Source organism: Pollachius pollachius (genome assembly GCF_949987615.1).
Source record: "Pollachius pollachius genome assembly, chromosome: 18".
NCBI classification, from domain to species: Eukaryota; Metazoa; Chordata; class Actinopteri; order Gadiformes; family Gadidae; genus Pollachius; species Pollachius pollachius.
In genome coordinates this window covers 19,295,123-19,313,566 of record NC_136951.1, presented here as the reverse complement: position 1 = coordinate 19,313,566, position 18,444 = coordinate 19,295,123, and the positions used below count along the sequence as shown (strand labels likewise).

The 18,444-nt window shown below is 43.6% G+C and overlaps 2 protein-coding genes across 3 annotated transcripts in view; both read left to right on the top strand.

Moving 5' to 3' along the window:
* Window positions 1-9,586, top strand: part of LOC307089458 (sortilin) — a 19,010-nt gene extending 9,424 nt beyond the window's left edge. Inside the window, exons 11-21 of one of the 2 annotated variants that reach the window (XM_079755754.1) lie at window positions 1,146-1,298; window positions 1,767-1,861; window positions 1,998-2,097; window positions 2,509-2,683; window positions 3,446-3,639; window positions 5,123-5,315; window positions 5,748-5,864; window positions 6,486-6,627; window positions 6,821-6,921; window positions 7,391-7,505; window positions 7,830-9,586. In XM_079755754.1, coding sequence (XP_079611880.1) covers window positions 1,146-1,298; window positions 1,767-1,861; window positions 1,998-2,097; window positions 2,509-2,683; window positions 3,446-3,639; window positions 5,123-5,315; window positions 5,748-5,864; window positions 6,486-6,627; window positions 6,821-6,921; window positions 7,391-7,505; window positions 7,830-7,850 — 1,406 coding nt within the window. In that variant the 3' untranslated portion in view covers window positions 7,851-9,586. Of the gene's footprint in view, window positions 1-1,145; window positions 1,299-1,766; window positions 1,862-1,997; window positions 2,098-2,508; window positions 2,684-3,445; window positions 3,640-5,122; window positions 5,316-5,747; window positions 5,865-6,485; window positions 6,628-6,820; window positions 6,922-7,390; window positions 7,568-7,829 lie in introns of both variants that reach the window. The other variant, XM_079755755.1, reaches the window with a different exon arrangement.
* Window positions 9,587-10,115: 529 nt separating this feature from the next.
* fam3c (FAM3 metabolism regulating signaling molecule C) lies at window positions 10,116-18,240 on the top strand. Its single transcript, XM_079755277.1, has 10 exons — window positions 10,116-10,301; window positions 10,980-11,026; window positions 11,153-11,257; window positions 11,366-11,392; window positions 11,782-11,905; window positions 12,238-12,296; window positions 12,731-12,781; window positions 12,998-13,082; window positions 14,986-15,112; window positions 16,710-18,240. The coding sequence occupies exons 2-10, from the start codon at window positions 11,011-11,013 to the stop codon at window positions 16,797-16,799; spliced, it is 684 nt and encodes a 227-aa protein (XP_079611403.1). The 5' UTR covers window positions 10,116-10,301; window positions 10,980-11,010; the 3' UTR covers window positions 16,800-18,240.
* The last annotated feature ends 204 nt before the right edge of the window (window positions 18,241-18,444 follow it).

Here is an 18,444-nt window from a genome sequence, read left to right as displayed (position 1 = left end):
TTTGTTTGTTTATTTTTCTGTAAGCAGCTTTCTCTCTCTCTCCCTTTCTCTTTCCACATTCCATTTTTTGATATTTATCTTTTTCTCCTCCATTCCGTCTTTTCTTATTTTCTCTAGTAACCCTCTTGTTTCTTTCATCCATTTTTCATTCACCCTGCATTCAGATTCCAATTCGACACATGAATGCATGCTATGCAGTAGAACCATGGAACCATAACTCTTTGCAGTAAGCCATTTATGTCGGCCCTTGGCTCTCTTGGGACCTTATCTGCGCTCCTAAAGACATAATAGGGGCCATGCGGGATGAGCCCTCCTTATCTATGTAGACTGGACGGACCACGACTTAGATTAGCTGGCAAAAGCTGAAACACATAACAGAGATCAGGATCAGGGTAGACATAGCACACACACACACACACACACACACACACACACACACACACACACACACACACACACACACACACACACACACACACACACACACACACACACACACACACACACACACACACACACACACACACACACACACTGTAGGTGTGTTTGCTTATCATGTTCATCACAACCTGAGCAAAGCAATTTTTGCCAGGAAATTCGAAGCTCGCCTGAGCTCAACTCAACTGATGAGGACCTACCCCTTAATGCTGACACTGAGAGCCGGGATGCCAGCATGGCACCACCTTCTCTCATGTGCTCTTTTATTATGTATATTAGTGCATGTTGCAGGTATTGACCTCGTTCCCACTGGATGGTTTTCATGACTCTCCTCTTCATTCCGGTCCTTTTTCAACTCTTAAACCCAAAGCACACAGGGCTTGTACCTTGGTTAAAGGTGACGTATTATACCACCAGGTGTGAGTGTGATTAGCTGTATCAGACCGTTTTGAAAATCGGCCTGTTCTGACATCACAAGTGGGCGTGTCCACCCTAGATGTGTGACGGATAGATCAGTGCACCAGCCTACCCGGTGGACTGTAGCAAACGTTGCTCATCTATCCGTCACACATCTAGGTGGACACGCCCACCTGTGATGTCAGAAGAGGCCGATTTTCAAAACGGCTTGTGACGGCTGATCCCACTCACACCTGGTGGTGTGGTGTGTCACCTTTAACATTTGCGACCTTGTTTCTGCTGCTCCACAGACACCTACTTCGGGACCATGTACACGTCGGACGACCGCGGTATCCTGTACTCGCGGTCCCTGGAGCGCCACCTGTTTGGGGGGCAGCGTAAGAGCGACTTCACCAACATCACCTCACTCAGGGGGGTGTACCTCACCAACAAGCTGGAGGAAGGTACGCTCACCCCTCCATTAATCACTCATCCATTCATCACATCCGTCCACCCGTCAGCCCATGAGCTCATCCATCCATCAGACATCGTTCCATCCATTCGATCATCCCTCGATCAATCCACCCATTCATTCATTCATACATCCATCCACCCATTTATAGCGCTTTCATTCACCCACGCATCTTATGTATCAACACACCCAACTATCCATGCGTTCATTCGATCCGTCCATCTCTTTTCATTTCACTGCATTCTTGTATATGTATGAGACCAATAAAGCTCTTGAACCTTGAAACAATTTACCAATCCATTATATCATCGATTCACCCATCCCTCTATTTATAACATCTAGATCATCCATGCATCCATCAGAACTATTCATTATTCATCCATCTATCAATCCATCCACCCACCATCCAGTCTATTGCTTTATTGCTTCGACCTTTGAGTCTTTTGCTGCTTCCCCACAGACGGCCGGATAAGAACAGTCATCTCCTTCGACAGAGGAGGCCAGTGGAGGCTGATGGGAAGGCCGGTAAACGTGGAGTGCGGAGATGTACAAAATGTATGTAACGTATCGGGTAATCCCTACCGTTGTGGTTCATGTATTGGTTATAGAATCATCATCGCTGTCTATGTCTCAGTCTGTGAACAGTGTGTGTGTGTGTGTGTGCGTGTGCGTGTGTGCGTGCTCTTTTCAGTGTAACCTTCACATCCATGGAGAACACAGCCGCTACAATCAAATCGTTCCCATGCTGCCCCTATCAGAGCCGTCTGCGATTGGTCTTGTCATCGCCCATGGTAACGGCAGTTACCGTGGATTTTGGAGCAGTTAACGTGTGATTTTGTCTCAAGGCCAATGCATTGTCGCAATGTCTTTTTACATTTTTTAACGTAGTATTAAAGTAGTCTGATTCAAAGTAACTAGTTACTTGTGACACTTTTTTTATATTGCATTTATGACATAGTATTCGTAATTCTCTCTCTCTCCCTGTCTCGCTCTCTCTCTCCTTCTCTCTCCCTCCCTCCCTCTCTCTCTCTCGGTCTCTCTCTCTCTCTCCCTCTCTCTCCCCCTCCCTCTCTCTCTCTCTCCCTCTTACTCTCTCCCTCCCTCTCTCTCTCCCTCTCCCTCTCTCTCTCCCCCTCTCTCTCTCTCTCTCTCTCCCCCTCCCTCTCTCTCTCCCCCTCCCTCTCTCTCTCTCTCTCTCGCAGGCGTTGTGGGGGACTCTCTCTCGGCCACCCAGCACCCTGACGTGTTCATCTCTTCAGACGGGGGGTACCGGTGGCGGGGGGCCCTAGAGGGCCCCCACCACTACAGGATCCTAGACTCCGGGGGCCTCGTGGTGGCCGTGGAGGCCCAACACGGGGGCATAGTCAAGACCATCAAGTACAGGGTTCTATTTATAATTGTTCACTTTATAATTTATAATTTATATTGTTTACACCGTCTGTCTTGTCTTGTCCTTACTTTAGCAATTAGGATAGAATTGATGTCAGTCTATTTTTGTTTTAATTATTTTTTTGTATTCTTATTGTATTGTATTTTTATCCTGTGTTTTTACACTGTTACTGGGCTGTTGCCTCAAACAAATTTCCCCTACTGGGGATTAATACAATTTTATTTATCTATCTATCCATCTATCCATCCGTCCGTCCGTCCGTCCGTCCGTCCGTCCATCCGTTCGTCTGTCTGTCTGTCTCAGACAGCAAAAACATCATCTATAAATAAGAGGAGATGACAAGAAACAAGACAATGACAAGATGATAAGAGGACATATTGAGCTCTTCAGTGGATTTGTTATTAATGTTGCTTTAGAGTCTAACGGTATCATCATTATATTATTCATGCCGACAGAACAAATATTGTAGCATTCATGCTAATGCTTCTGCTGCTGTTCTACGTACTACCAATTGTAATATTTAATACCAGTGCAGTTAAATAAGTGATGAGTTGTGCCTCAACTAGACACTTAAACGAGGGTTGGGCCATGTCAGAGCCTGCCGACTCAGACATTCTGCTTCATTGTACCTGAGGCAAATTGGCACACAGAAAAACCGCCTTGATTTGACACAACACATGCCAACACTTCGACCTTCCGAGCCTGGCGTCCCCGCAATATGGACACCAGCTTATTAAAGTGCTCCCCAGGTTCTCCACGGACGAGGGCCAGTGCTGGAAGGCGTACAACTTCACCGAGCACCCGCTGTTCTTCGCGGGCCTGACGTCGGAGCCGGGAACCAAGGCCATGAACATCAGCGTGTGGGGCTACCGGCCGGAGGACGACGGGCAGCCGATGTGGGTCGCCGTCACCATCGACTTCACCAGCATCCTCAGCCGACAGTGTACGTCCTGATGCTAACGCTAAGCTAACGCTAATGTTAGCTTAGCTTACTAAGCTAAGTGTGGCCGTCACCATCGACTTCAACAGCATCCTCAGCCGACACTGTACGTCCTGATGCTAACGCTAAGCTAACGCTAATGTTAGCTTAGCTTACTAAGCTAAGTGTGGCCGTCACCATCGACTTCAACAGCATCCTCAGCCGACAGTGTAGGTCCTGATGCTAACGCTAAGCTAACGCTAATGTTAGCTTAGCTTACTAAGCTAAGTGTGGCCGTCACCATCGACTTCACCAGCATCCTCAGCCGACAGTGTAGGTCCTGATGCTAACGCTAAGCTAACTAATGTTAGCTTAGCTTACTAAGCTAAGTGTGGCCGTCACCATCGACTTCACCAGCATCCTCAGCCGACAGTGTAGGTCCTGATGCTAACGCTAAGCTAACTAATGTTAGCTTAGCTTACTACGCTAAGTGTTGCCGTCACCATCGACTTCACCAGCATCCTCAGCCGACAGTGTAGGTCCTGATGTTAACGCTAAGCTAACTAACGTTAGCTTAGCTTACTAAGCTAAGGGTGGCCGTCACCATCGACTTCACCAGCATCCTCAGCCGCCAGTGTAGGTCCTGATGCTAACGCTAAGCTAACTAATGTTAGCTAAGCTAACTAAGCTAAGTATGGTCGTCACCATCGACTTCACCAGCATCCTCAGCAGACAGTGTAGGTCCTGATGCTAATGATAGCTAATGCTAGCTCACTAAAGTTTACCTGTGTGGCCGTCATTATCGACCCCAAGGGGAACCTCATCAGACAATGTAGGTTGTGATGCCAACACTAGCTAACTAATATCAGCTTACTCCAGTTAACCTGTGTCGCCGTCATCACCAAACTCAAGAGCGTTCTCACCAGGCTGTAGGTTGTTACGCTAACACTAGCTAACTAATGTTAGCTTACTATAGGTGAAATGGGCGGCCGTCACCGTAGTATTCACGAGCATCATGACCAGATACTGTAGGTTGTGACGCCAGCGCTAGCTTACTAATGTTGACTGACTCATTAGCGGACAGGACGCTATCGCTCCGCACCTCATTTTGGTGAACTAAGGTAAACCTGCTAAAGTAAACATGGGTAGATCCAGACACACAGACCATGTTAAATGGAAGCTTTCATTAATTGTTTAATCTAAGAAGGATCTATTTGGTTTGTTTATCTCACACTATCAGTCATGGTACACAGGTCATCATACTGGTGAGTTTGGCGGCAAGCAAATAAAACTGAGCAAGGACAGGAACTAAGTTTATTGCAAGGTAATGCCCTGTATATAGTTTGACTCCCCTCACATTGCAACATAACCATCGTCTCTTGACTTATTAAAAAAAATATGACCTGCACAAGCTTAGGGTTATTTTGCAGACATGGTTTGACAAAAGTTAAAATTTATCCGTTTAGTTGTTATGGTGGTTGTGTTTTTTGTTTTTTTTATTGTCTAGGTAACAGCCGGGATTATGAGGAATGGCTGGCTCATTCCAGCCCTGGCGGGGATCCAGAGACCAATGGGTGTGTCATGGGCTACAAGGAGACCTACAGGAGGCTGAAGAAATCCTCTGTTTGTCGGAATGGGCGGGACTATGGCGTTCGGAAGAAGCAAAGCCCCTGCCAGTGTACCAGAGAAGACTATCTATGGTGAGTCACCCTGGGGTGCTGACACCTGGGGTGCTGTCTGCGAAGCACAGACATGAGGAAGGCTTAAGTTCTTCCGAACAATAGTCACACACGCATAGAGAAAGGTGATCATTCACAACTCAAACAAAATACATTTGGCCCAGCCTGTGGGCTGTGTCAACACGCACTCTGGAGGCGTTCCCTCCCATTATTCAAAGTATCTATTGCAGTTATTATAAAATCAAAGTTAAATGTATATTTCTTCTTTTGATAATTGCTTCATGTTTGGGGTCTGAAATGTCTATACTGTGAGCCACAAACCCTTCGGAGATGAAGTGGGCCTTGAGTCAAAAAAGGTTGGGAAACTAGTAAAAGTGTGGCTGCCTTTGGATGCTGTGTAACGTGTAATGGAACGTGGTTTTATACAAGGCCGTATTCTTCTCCTTCCAACAGTGACTACGGCTACCTCCGGCGTAACGACAGCTCTGAGTGTGTGAGGCAGCCCAACACTGCAGACCCCGACCCAGAGGTGTGCCTCAACGGAGAGGATGAGGAGATCCAGACCTTCGGGTAAAACGTCACACACGCTCCCTCTAAAGCGCTCTGTTAAAACAACATATTGCAACATTATGATTGAAACTAAAAAATATACATAGATTAGGGCTGGGCAACGATTAAAAGTTTTAATTGCGATTAATCGCATAGTATGGTGAGTTAACTCGCGATTAATCACTCTTTTAAAATTCTATTTTAAATCCACTCAAATTGAAGTTAAACGAGATTATCAAATGGAATGGCACATTATCTTCATACCAAATGTACTTAAAAAGCAAAAAATAGGTCAAGTGATCTTGAGGGAGTTTTATTGACTCACTCAGTATGGGTTGAAGGGCTGGGCAACGATTAAAAGTTTTAATCGTGATTAATCGCATAGTATGGTGAGTTAACTCGCGATTAATTACTCTTTTAAAATTCTATTTTAAATCCACTCAAATTGAATTTAAATGAGATTATCAAATGGAATGACCAACAGTTACTACAAGTTTAGTTCAATTCAAATAAGTAGCGCCACAGATTTGGGAATTGTAAACAGGCTGTCACTTACTGCAAGTGTAATTGAATGTAAAAGCCCTAATATATATGTTTCCTGCCCATCATCCGCAATAACCCAGTGTGTGCTCTGCGCTGAAGGTACCGGAAGGTCCCTGGTGATAAGTGCGAGGGGGGCTTTACTCCTCAGCCCATGTCGGAGATCATTCGACCCTGCGGGGCCAAGCTGAGCGAGGCGTCGCCAGCCAACCAATTGTCTCCAGCGACCCATTTCGACACACCGGTCAGTGGGAACCTTCCTGTGTGTGGGATTGCATGTGAGATGTAGCCCAGCCGTTCTATCTTCTGATATGTACTATAAGGCTGCCTCACATTGCAACACTTAACGTGCTTTTGCGTGTGAGATGTAGCTCTGTAAGCCGACGATGAAGCGCTGTACGTATACACCGTGTATCATCTCTGCACGTGTCTTCCAGCGGGAGAAGATGGTGCTGATCCTGGTGGTTGCCGGGGCCGGGTTCATCGTCCTGGTCGCCGTGGTTTCAGCCGCCCTCACAGTGCGAAGGAACAGGAACAGGTACCTGGCACAAGTTGCTATATGCCAGCTGTAGGATTTTGTATTTACCAGTATTTATGTTTGGTAAAGTCTGCATGGGATGCTCAAAAGTAATATTATTAATTATTATTGGGGTCCCAATTTAAACTACACTTTGTAGGTAGTCCCATTAGATGTAGGGTTAGAGATTTAGGCACTCCTAGATGGGCACTTTTCCTGCTTCAAACAACGTACTAGTACTGATACTTTTCGATGGAGCAAATAGAAACGTAGGAAAGTCCTATAGGTCTACCTGAAATTCATATTATTTTATATTCAACCCTCCTTTGAACTCCCATTTTACGACTGTGGCTATCTAGGCTAAAGCCATACGGCTACACTCGCCACTGTGAGCTGCACAGTGCACACAGTCACCCAGCCGGCTCTGTGTGAAGCTACCCTTATTGATCCCGGCGTAATGAAGGGGCCGGTGTGGTTCTGTTTTTCGCAGGACCCCCACGTACCGCTTCTCCAACCTGCGGGTCCAGGACGAGGGCCTCACACCCGACCCCGACGGCACGCCCTGCGGCCACGGAGCGCTGTTCCACCACCACGACTCGGACGACGTTAGTGCACCCCCTTGACCGGTCCCTACCGACCTGTGGTCCGCAGGAAAGGGCTCCCAAAAGTAGCTGAATTGACAATAATATTTACAATTTGTGGGCACATATACAATGACCAATCTATTAAAACTCAACTGGGTTTGTTAAACAGTCATGTACACGGATGATTTTGTGTATATAGTGGTGTTTTTTTGCATAATACCGATTGTTACTGCTATTTCAACATTCACTGTTTATCTATCCATTGTTTACCGTTTGTGTCATGAGATGGTTCATGTTCATACGTTTTGTGTTTGCCCTTTACATCTCCTGATCTTTGTTTTGTAGGATCTCTTGAATCTCGAATGAGGCAATAAGGAAGTATTCCAGATATGAAGCTTCGATATCGGTTCAGTCCTGCACCAGGGAGGATTTTGGCCTGTATTGTATTTCATAGATTTATTAAAGGTGACATTTTATACCACCTGGTGTGAGTATGATTAGCCGTAACAAGCCGTTCAAAATGGCTTGTAACGGCTTATCACACTCACACCTGGTGATATAATATGTCACCTTTAATGCTATTTTGTGGCTACATCCATCTTTTTTAAATGGTATGTGTGTAAGATGTCGTGTTTATTTATTGGCTGTGTAACTATTTCGCTGTGGTCACTGTTGTTATTATGTTATCGAGACATGCTGTTCCCCATTGGCCAATTCCACATGTAGCATCTGTTGAGAATCATGGTGGGAAAATCTAAGTGTGTAATCATAGAGGGAGATGTTAATGGAACCTTTCTTCATTGTTGGATTTGTTATACATCATTCTCAATAATTCTTAACAAAAGTAATGTCTGCAGTAATTCAGTGACATAGGGCAGGTTTAACATACTTCGGATCCTCTATTTTCTGGTGTGGTTTCTGATGTGTACAGTATTTCAATTTTTTTTTTATTTTGCACCCTGTCCACTTTAAACTGTAAAGGAAAAACAATCTGACTTTGCTGAAAATGTGCATTCATAATTATATTCAACAGTTTTGGTTTATTTGTGTTGTATTTCTTACATTTTCCTAAGCAGTTTAATTATTGTACATTTCAATACTAACATTTTTTTTTTATAACATATCTTTAAAGTAATCAACCCATGGGAGCAAATGGGGAAATTATAGATACCCACTAAAAAGGTGAAGAAAACATTTGGAATTGTACATATCCTAATAATGCTATCAAATAATGTCTATGCAAATATAAATCCAAGACTTCCAACTTCAACCCATCTCCTCCACTACATCATGCTGCACAGCAAAAAGAAATGTGTGCCCACTTATTTCAATAATACAGTTTAATTCATTTGTATATTGTTCACTATTTCAATTGCATTTTATTATATTTATTTACTCTCATTAAGAAATTTCCATTTTTATTATGCGCAACATATTTGTCTGTTTATTTGTTAATAATTTATACATCTGTAATTAAAACACATTGCTGTACCTTAAACCAGAGATGGGACAAAGTCACTGTTTGGCAAGTCCCAAGCAAGTCCCAAGTCTTAGCAGTCAAGTCCGAGTCGAGTCCCAATCAAGACAGGGAAAGGCAAGTCGAGTCCAAGTCAAAGTCCCAAACTTTTTCAAGTCTTGAACAAGTCACCATGTATTTTTACTTAATAATGTCATTATAAGGCTATTGATCATAATTTCAACATATCACTCTAATGTACATTCATTTCTTATCAACACAGTTATAATATGTTCATTGTTTCTGTCTTCAAAAGTGTTAGGATATGCGCATGCGGTGAAATCGTATGTTTTTAAAAGTAGCCCAATAGCGTGGGAAAACCGCCCAATCTGGCAACACTGCCTGAACGTCCTCAAAACGTAGGCCAATAGGTCGGTAAAAAACGCCCAATCTGGCAACACTGCTGAACGTCCTCACCTCCAGCGTCAACGTAAATCAATGAGACCAACTGAAACGAAGCCGATATGAAACTTTAACTGATTCTGAAGAAAGCATTAATTATATCAAAATTCAGTTTAGATATTATTGAAGATACGAGTGTGTAGATTTGTTATATTTTTTGAATAAAGGTAAATGGTTGAACAATGATTTAGTTACGATGTCTTAAGTGTCAGAGGCTGGCCAGACGGCTTTAATGGGACCAACTCAAAACACAGCCGATATGAAACGAAAACTGTTATTCTGAATAAAGTATAAACGATATTGAAATTTCGTTTTGATATTATTGAAGTGTGGATTTGTCTTCGCTCGCTGTTTTTTTTCCATCTTCACGGAAGTGAATGCGTCTTTGGTGTCTAGCCCTCTAGGCGGGAAACAGGTTAGCTATCTAAAACAATAAATGTTTTTGACTCAAGACATGTCGAGTCATTACAAGTCAAAGAGGCAAAGTCCGAGTCAAGTCTCAAGTCAATAGCAGTCAAGTCTAAGTCGAGTCGCAAGTCATGCGTAATTTTGTCAAGTCGAGTCTGAAGTCATCAAAATCATGACTCGAGTCCAAGTCATGTGACTCGAGTCCACATCTCTGCCTTAAACATTATAAAACGTGATACATGTTATTCAGTACTCATGACTCGACGAGACCGACAGGTGGCGGTGTGACCTCCCTGTCGTAACACAAGGAACCGAAGGAGGAAGGCGGATATTAGGACGGGGCGAACCGTAAAGGCTGCGCCTGGTTACCCTTCACCGAGTGATCGTAATTAATAGCACATCCTCACATCGGATCCCGTGTAGCACTGTTGGCTGGTATACATCTATATATATACACATCTACTCTGGCCGTTCCCCGGGGCTTGTTAGAGGTACGTGCCATTCGTTATAACTTCTCGAGTCATGTATTATAAGGCTATCTCACTTTGCAACATTTAAACAATTATAAATACAATCACATATCAATAGATTATGTTATGCGGCTTTCTACTAACCTATCTCATCGTTGAATTCCTTCTGATAAGTTAGTCACTGGTATGTACTGGTCTATCCAGTGTTACAGTCGTGTTAGGATATACTTTATTCTACTTGATCCAGAAGAGGGTTAAATGACATGCTGCAGGTTACACCTTCAAAGTAAAGGCAGACATGAGGACACAGTTTAAGGTTATTAGTACCTCATTCAAGGTTATTCAGTTCTCTAGGATATTATCATTGGTCAACATGTTAAATTCAAGCTTTTCTCGGTGGTAGATTACCAACCATTCGTATGACAATAATGTATCAACGTGTCCCAATACAACCAGATCAATACAGAAAACCTAACCAGCCTCTGCAACAGGCACCGGTTATTAATGTTTTATACTAATGATAGGTAGTTACTGCTAGGAACAAAGGGAATATAGATGCATATGTTGTTTTTCAGTAATGTCAATGTACACATGTGTGTGGTGCATATTACTGAGGTACTCAAGATCAACATTTGTAATCCGAAGTCCTTAGTGTCATTGGGGAAGGTCTGATCCATGGAATGCATTTTGTCCTTACAGGTTCTTACTTGTGAAACAGAGATATTCAAAGATGTTAAGAGCTGGAGGTAATTCACAATAAACGACAATCTTTGTTTTGTGAACTAGATACGTGGGAAATTGCTGACATAGTAACTTGAGACTGAGGAGTAGTAGCTCAGTGACCACGTAACCTCTTTTCCCCGATTCCTTAGGTGTTCTGAAGTTGGTGGCAGTCCTATCTGCTTTTTTTCTGGCCATCTTTTTGGCTTTTCAATTACTGGTTGTTAAAAAAGATTTTGATATCGGCAGCATTTTTGGTGAGTATCAGAAAACAGATCGAACTCTCTATCCCTTGTGTATCCCTTAATGATGTGCTATGTCCCAAACGTATAGTTTTAATAAAAAAGAAATCCTCTCTTTTCCAGTGAGATCTATGCCGGAAGAAGATGCCCGTATGTACAGCTTCATTTTTCTACCCCAAAATAATTTATTATTAATTTTAGTGTTCTATAAATGTTATTTGTTCCCAAAGATAAAAAACATTTTCTTTCATGTCACACGCCATATAACTACCTCCATGAAAGAAAACGTCAGAAATAGACACTATTCATTCTCAGTTTTTATTCCTAGTGTCATTGCGTAGCACACAATAATGATACAAATAAACACCCCATCTTGTTTGTGAGTTTGGTTCTCCCATTCTCTCAAACCGTACAAGAACCCTCATTTAGGAGTTTATCAAATGCCACTTTTAACTCTAACATCGTATTTGCCTAGAACAAGGAAATGCTCAGGCTGTTAGGTAAACAACAATGTGACCCTGTAGCCTTAACCTCTACAGCTACTGTGCCGTCGAGGTACAAGTGTGGGCTCTCCAAAGCCTGTCCTGCCGGCCACTTCTCCTTTAAGATTGCCAGCGGAGCGGCCAGTGTGGTGGGACCCAAGATATGTCTGGAGGACAACATGTAAGACGCACCTCTGTCCCCCACCTCATTCTCTACCGTGACACTACTGATACACGCAGAACGCCCACGTGGCCACGCAGAGACACACGCTGCGAACTGCCGCAGAGCTGTCTGTATGTATACCGCCCACGCTAGTCCATGTATAACAACGTAATGCGCCCTGGTTAATAGAAGTAGACGTCTCATGCATACCTTCCTGAACCACACCTTAGGTAGGATGACCTCCTCTACGAGGCATGCTGTAAGGTAATCCTTGGATTTGTTGGATTTGTTCCGCCGCCTGTAGTGACAGCGATGGCGCTTTGATACACTTTAATGGTTTTGTGTTTCAGACTGATGAGTGGCGTGAAGAATAACGTGGGGAGAGGCATCAACATCGTCCTGGTGAATGGTACGCGTCAAACAGCTTGAGCAAATAGAGCCCCACGGTTGTTTGTTCATGATGAAGCAGTATGTCCTCATCCTGTGTTGATTGAGTACAATGCATAAGCAGCAGCTCTCTCATATATCAGTGTTTCCTCCAGGACTGTATGGTTAAGGCCGCCTTAACAACAATAGGGCCCCGCCTTGATTACCAATATAGTCAAGGCGTTAAGAAACTACAAAACTCATGTAGGGAAAAAAAAAAACATACTTCCATCAGGTCCAAAAAAGAAATATAAAAAATGCACCAGTAATACTGTTGACAAAAATAGTCGTGCCATAAAGCTTATTGAATGGAATTGAAACGGCGGCCTGAGGTGTGTGTACATGTCATTGCAAACTGAACCCCCCACACTGTATATCATGTTTACATACTGAATATGTGTATGATCGTTTCCATAGGGGGGACCGGGGCCCTCATCAAGACTGACTTCTACGACATGTGGGCCGGAGGTGAGGCTTGTTTGTTTTAATCCCATTTAATTAAAACTAGGCCTGTCAAAAAAAGAATGAAAGAGAACGTGCGTCAATGCATAGATTGTTATTAATCGCGTTAAAGTAAGATTGCTTAAACGTGTTATTAACACGCTCATTTTGACAGCCGCAATTAAAACCTATCAATCTGTTCAGTGGACATTGAACCAGCCCTCTCTGACCTTCTCCTTCCAGACGTCGCTCCGTTCATCAAGTTCCTGAAGGAGATCCCAGACGGCACCGTGGTGATGATGGCCACCTTCGACGACCCCGCGACAAAGTAAAGAGCACTCCCCCCCCTTTCTTTTATTAAGTATCTTAATAACATTGTGCCTTTATGGACAGGCCAGTGAAGACAGACAGGGAAGCAGGTTGGATAAGAGAGGTTGTGGCTAGAAAGCGTTATCAGCGCACTAGCATGTGTACCCGCCACAAATAACTGGAACCTAAAACAGAAACATATTGTTTTTGTATATCTTTTTGTACCGTAGACCCTCTCTTCATCATTAAAGGTCCCATGGCATGCTACTTTATGGATGCTTTAATATAGATATTAGTGGGCCCCAAACAGAGTATTTGAAGACATTCACGAAATTCAGCCGTGGTGCAGAATTACAGCCACTACGAGCCAGTCGCACATTGAGCTTTCCCCAAACGCGCCGTTTCGGTGTCTGTAGCTTTAATGAAATGAGGAGGAGAGAGGCGGGTCAAGGAGGAGGGTGGGGATGTGGCTCTGAGCAGCTTGCAGCCACGGTACCATGCACTCTGTTTACAGTGGATGTATCGCAAGGGCGAGGCGCACACAGCCTTTAGCCGTGTTCTGTAAATATTCTAGAACACACAGGATCCCTGGAGCTCTATATCTAAATAATATCATATTATACATAGATATCTATATCATATAATATAAATTATCACGGCCAGAAGCTGTGTGAGCCTCCAGATGAAATAATAAATCTCAAACGACTGCGTCGGGTTCTCCGACGCCTCTGGTTCATCCACGTCCACAACAATCTGAAGTAGACTGAACCACGACATGGAGGAGAAAGGGATTGTTGACTGCGGTTGTCACCCGCCGGAGCCTCGGCAGCGGTCAGTGCTTAGGCACCAGCGCCGAGGCGGTGGTCCCTCGGCAGCGGGAAGCGGGGCTCAAGCGGAAGACATTCACAGCCAACAATCCCTTTCTCCTCCATGTCGTGGTTCATGCACTTCCGGGAGACAAAGCCAAAGTTCCTTTCCTCCAATTCATTCTCAACCATGGGCGAGATAACCCCGACTACGGTCTCGTTGTGGAAATATCAGAGACGTCAAAGAACCGACACCAACAGCAACACTTGCGTTACAGTGTGTGTAATCACACACACACACACACACACACACACACACACACACACACACACACACACACACACACACGTGTGTTTCTTGCACGGTTGTGTCTCATTGGCGGGCCAAATTCTCTGGGCGGGCAAGGCAGAGAAAGGGGAGGAGTTTAGATCCTTTATGACAACATATGGGACCACATTCCAAATCAGCGCGCTTGAGCCTCCGTTTTTTCAAAGGCGAGCAGAACACCTAGTGCTCGTTTTACACCGAACGCAAGTTTTAGCCACTGCTGGATCATAGGCAGGCTAGGGGAACTCATATTTATGTTAGAAAACCTCATAAAGTCAGATTTTCATGCCATGGGACCTTTAACGATACAAACGTATCACCTCCATTTTGTGTTGCCTGATTGGTCAGCGGCAAGCCCGTCGCGAGAAGGCAAGCAAACCAAGCAATTGCTTGGGGCCCCGAGCTGGCCTGGGGCCCCAAGACAACGACTGGTTATGGATAAAATGCATCGGCGACCGGCATAGGCGACCTAGTCCTATGGCGGCAAATGTGTTGAGGGCGTGCTCTGGCCCTTAATTTATTCAATTATATGACAAACATGTTCCCAAATGGAACGGACAAGGGAGGAGACAGGTGATTAATTGATAGCGTGCATTGAAACTCTCACTGTAGTACGCACTCTCTCTCCCCCCCCCCCTGCGCTCGGAAGTCTTGCTTGGGGCCCCCAAATTCCTTGAAACGGCCCTGGTCAGCGGGATAGCCTCTACCCTGTACATGTATGTTGTGCCCCTGATTTGTGGCATGGCCGAACCACTGACTGAACCAACCGCTGCTTCTATGCACCTCAGACTCAACGAAGAGGCCAGGAAGCTCATCTCGGAGCTGGGCAGCTCCGTCGTCAACAGCCTGAAGTTCCGAGACAACTGGATCTTTGTCGGAGGAAAAGGCATCAAGACCAAAACTCCCTTTGAGCAGGTGAGAGGGGACACACTGTAGAGCTAACACCTCACCACCAGGTGTTGTCAGGGCAGGAGATAAGGCTGGCCCGATAGCTTCAGAAGAGTAGTTTGGGGCGAGTGAGTTACAGGACCAACGGTCGGTTGGGCTGCAAGATTAGCAAGAGCAAGTTCAACTTTCTATCTGCCATTTATAGAAATTTGAAGTGACGGTTGAAAAGCAGCTGTGATAATCAGTCCACCTTTAGATTCTCATTCAAGGCACTAAGCAGATGCTGTATCCAAATCGTCTTACAACGGTTCATGGACATAGTCCAACGGCGACGGCGGTGTCGACCACGCAGGGCGACAGACAGCTCATCAGGAGCACTCAGGGCGCGACGCCTTGCTCAGGGGCATCTCGACACTGATCTAGCCAAGAGTCAACCTGCTCTACCTCCTGAGCCAAGTCGACTGAACATAGGTCCTCCTATACCACGTCTAGAACCAAATGCAACAGAATATAAATAGACACAGTTCAAAGCAAGCAGAATAGAATTGTAATGAGATACAAGATATGTACATATACTTCTGGCTTTTGTGGTAGAGAGAGTAATAAAATAAAAAGCTAACTATTAGAACATGAACACTCTATGAATGAGCTATCTTTCTGGTCGCATTGATGGAACAACATTATATAAAGAAGTATAAGATAATTATATTTAGGCCTCATAATGGATATATATGGTCATATGCCTTTAAACGGGGAGAATTATATGTGACGATCTTAAAAAACACTCTTGCTGGCTGTCAATTTGCTTTTCAATTTGCTTCAATCTATTGGTTCAACATGTAATAAATTGTAGTATTGAGGAAGTTTTCCAAGAACTTATACTAAGTTTATGTAAATCTGTTCCGCCTGAGGGATACTTATATTTCCATGTCTTTGATTACTTGGCTGCCTTTGTTAGTTTGAATGTTTATAGTTTAAATCTGCCATGGTTTGGATCAACTTGCCTCCATTTGCGGTGGAGAAGCGTTCTTTAATTGGGCAGATCATTTCACATCCCTCATATCCCAAAGGAGTGTTTAGCAGTTGCTACAGATGTAGCTTAGTTTTGTTCAGCCAAGGTGAGCGAATACAAACCAATAGCGCCCCCCACAGGACAAATCCACATGTTTTCATTCTGTGTTCAAACCCCACTGCCATGCCAACGGAAGGGAGCTAGATAGCATGAAAGCAGAAATGATAATCCCACTGCCTACGACTCAGACACTATCTCTAGACAGTCTCTCTAACTCTGACCATGTGCCATGGCGTATAAACACTGAATCCTAACTTGTGGATTTGTCCGTTTGTGGGCACTATTGGGTTGGACAAAACAAAAATACAGCTTTTGCAGCTGCTACCCGATCTGCTCTTTGGGGACATAATGGATATCGATTAATGGTAGATGGTGAATGCTGATTTACATCTCGATACAATACACAGTGTCAAGCATCAACCTGGGGTCATAACAAAGGACCATGCCCCATATGCAATATATGGAAGGTTCCCACTGGCCCCGGTCGTTGAAGGAACGGCACCGGAGCTGACCGGTTAATATCTTCTCTGTGTTGTGTGTTTATCATGGCAGCACATAAAGAACAGCGCAGAGACCAACAAGTATGAGGGCTGGCCCGAGGTTCTGGAGATGGAGGGCTGCATACCCCAGCGACGCGATTGACCTTTGAACTCTGGCATTAACCCTTCACTGCTGCCTGGGATGTTGGTGTTTGTCTTTTATTGGAAAGTTATTTTTGGGACCTGGAAAGAGTGCTTGCTTTCACACTCTTTTGGGGGCTCTCCAAGCTAGTTTTAATGCCTTTTTTTTTTTAAATAGGTCATTTTCACAGCTTTTGTTGCCTCATCTTCTTGACCCACTTCCATTTTTACTGCAAATGTTAAACTTCCATCCATCCTTCCTTCTGTTTGATTTTCCTCAAAGCTAATGGCTAATTACTTAACTTAACAGTAAATGTTTTGCTGGTTTGTCACGTGGCACGTTTAGAAGTGAAACCCGTCAGGGAAACCCGGCTGTGGTAGTTCACTGCAAAATTGCACAAGTCCGGGACAATGATTGATGTCCAGATACATTTCAGAAGATTACTATTTGTTTGTATTATTTCTGGATGTTTTACCAATGGCGACTCCTTTACATCTTCCTTCTCCAATTCTGTTTATTTTATACACAACAAGAACCGTCCGTTATCTGTTTTTTATTGGGATGAAAACTATTTAGTCTATTACATCCTAAGTTCAAGAAAAAAAATCCACTGTGAAATCTGTAAATATTTTACAAAAGAGGGTCCAATTTCCATGATCCATTTAATTAGTAAATTGATTTTTAAAGTTTTAAATTATTTGTTTTGTAGTTTGTCGTTTCTAAATGAAGAGTGCATAGTTACAGGTTACTATATAGAAAGTACCTTTTGCATTCTTATGATGAATATTTGATCATTCCTATGAGTACATTGTATGGACACAGACACTGGTAAAATAGGTAATGTGATCACACTTTTCCTTACACAAGAGATCTGAAAGATGATAACTATTGTTGTATTAACATTATATTCAATATTTACCTTTCTTCCTTTTTAAAATTTCCTACACAACTTCTACTTAACTCTCCCATCATCTACTCCCTTCTATTTTAGTATGCCTCCAGATGTGTCTTTGATGTTGAACCAGTGTGCCTTGACCTAATATTACCGTGGCTTCCATTGTTGTCTGTTGGTGTTAAATGATGAAAGCTCAATACGAAGCAACCAGATGCTTTCTCGCTCAAGAGATACAGTTGAATTTGCCAGATTTCTAAAGGGTAAGTTGATGAATGAACATATTGCCTGTCTGATGTGGTGTTTCCCTAAGGGTGGGTCGAATGAACACCCAACAGGGAAACCGTTTGGTGCCGAATACATTATGTTTCTTATCAGCACATAGCAAATACCAAACATTTGATAAAAAAATACTTTGTTGGTTTCATGATTTCAGATTATAAATTATGGATAATTATTCAATCTACAACAAGAATATGATTTTGATTAGGCCTATGGGTGAGACAGGATTTGTTTGTACCTAGTATTTTATTATTCCAAATGACGTACAAATAAAAAATTCTGCTGGTACTTGTTCTGGGTGTTCTATTGCTATAGTCGTGCAGTTGTTCCAGTTCTAAACCGATAATTAAGTACTCTATTCCGTCATCTCAAACACATCCCTGTTCTGTGTAATGTGTAGTCTAAAAATGAACAGCAGGGGACGCCCTTGCCTCAATAACAGCGTTGTGTTTCTGGCTGCGGTCAGATCTTTTGCTAAGGAAGGTTCGTACT

Bases quoted from the DNA above. Each gene is read 5' to 3' on its own strand.
- fam3c (XM_079755277.1), top strand. The intron at 11,906-12,237 runs GTAAGACGCACC...TTTGTGTTTCAG, and splicing joins ATATGTCTGGAGGACAACAT to ACTGATGAGTGGCGTGAAGA. The intron at 12,297-12,730 runs GTACGCGTCAAA...TCGTTTCCATAG, and splicing joins CAACATCGTCCTGGTGAATG to GGGGGACCGGGGCCCTCATC.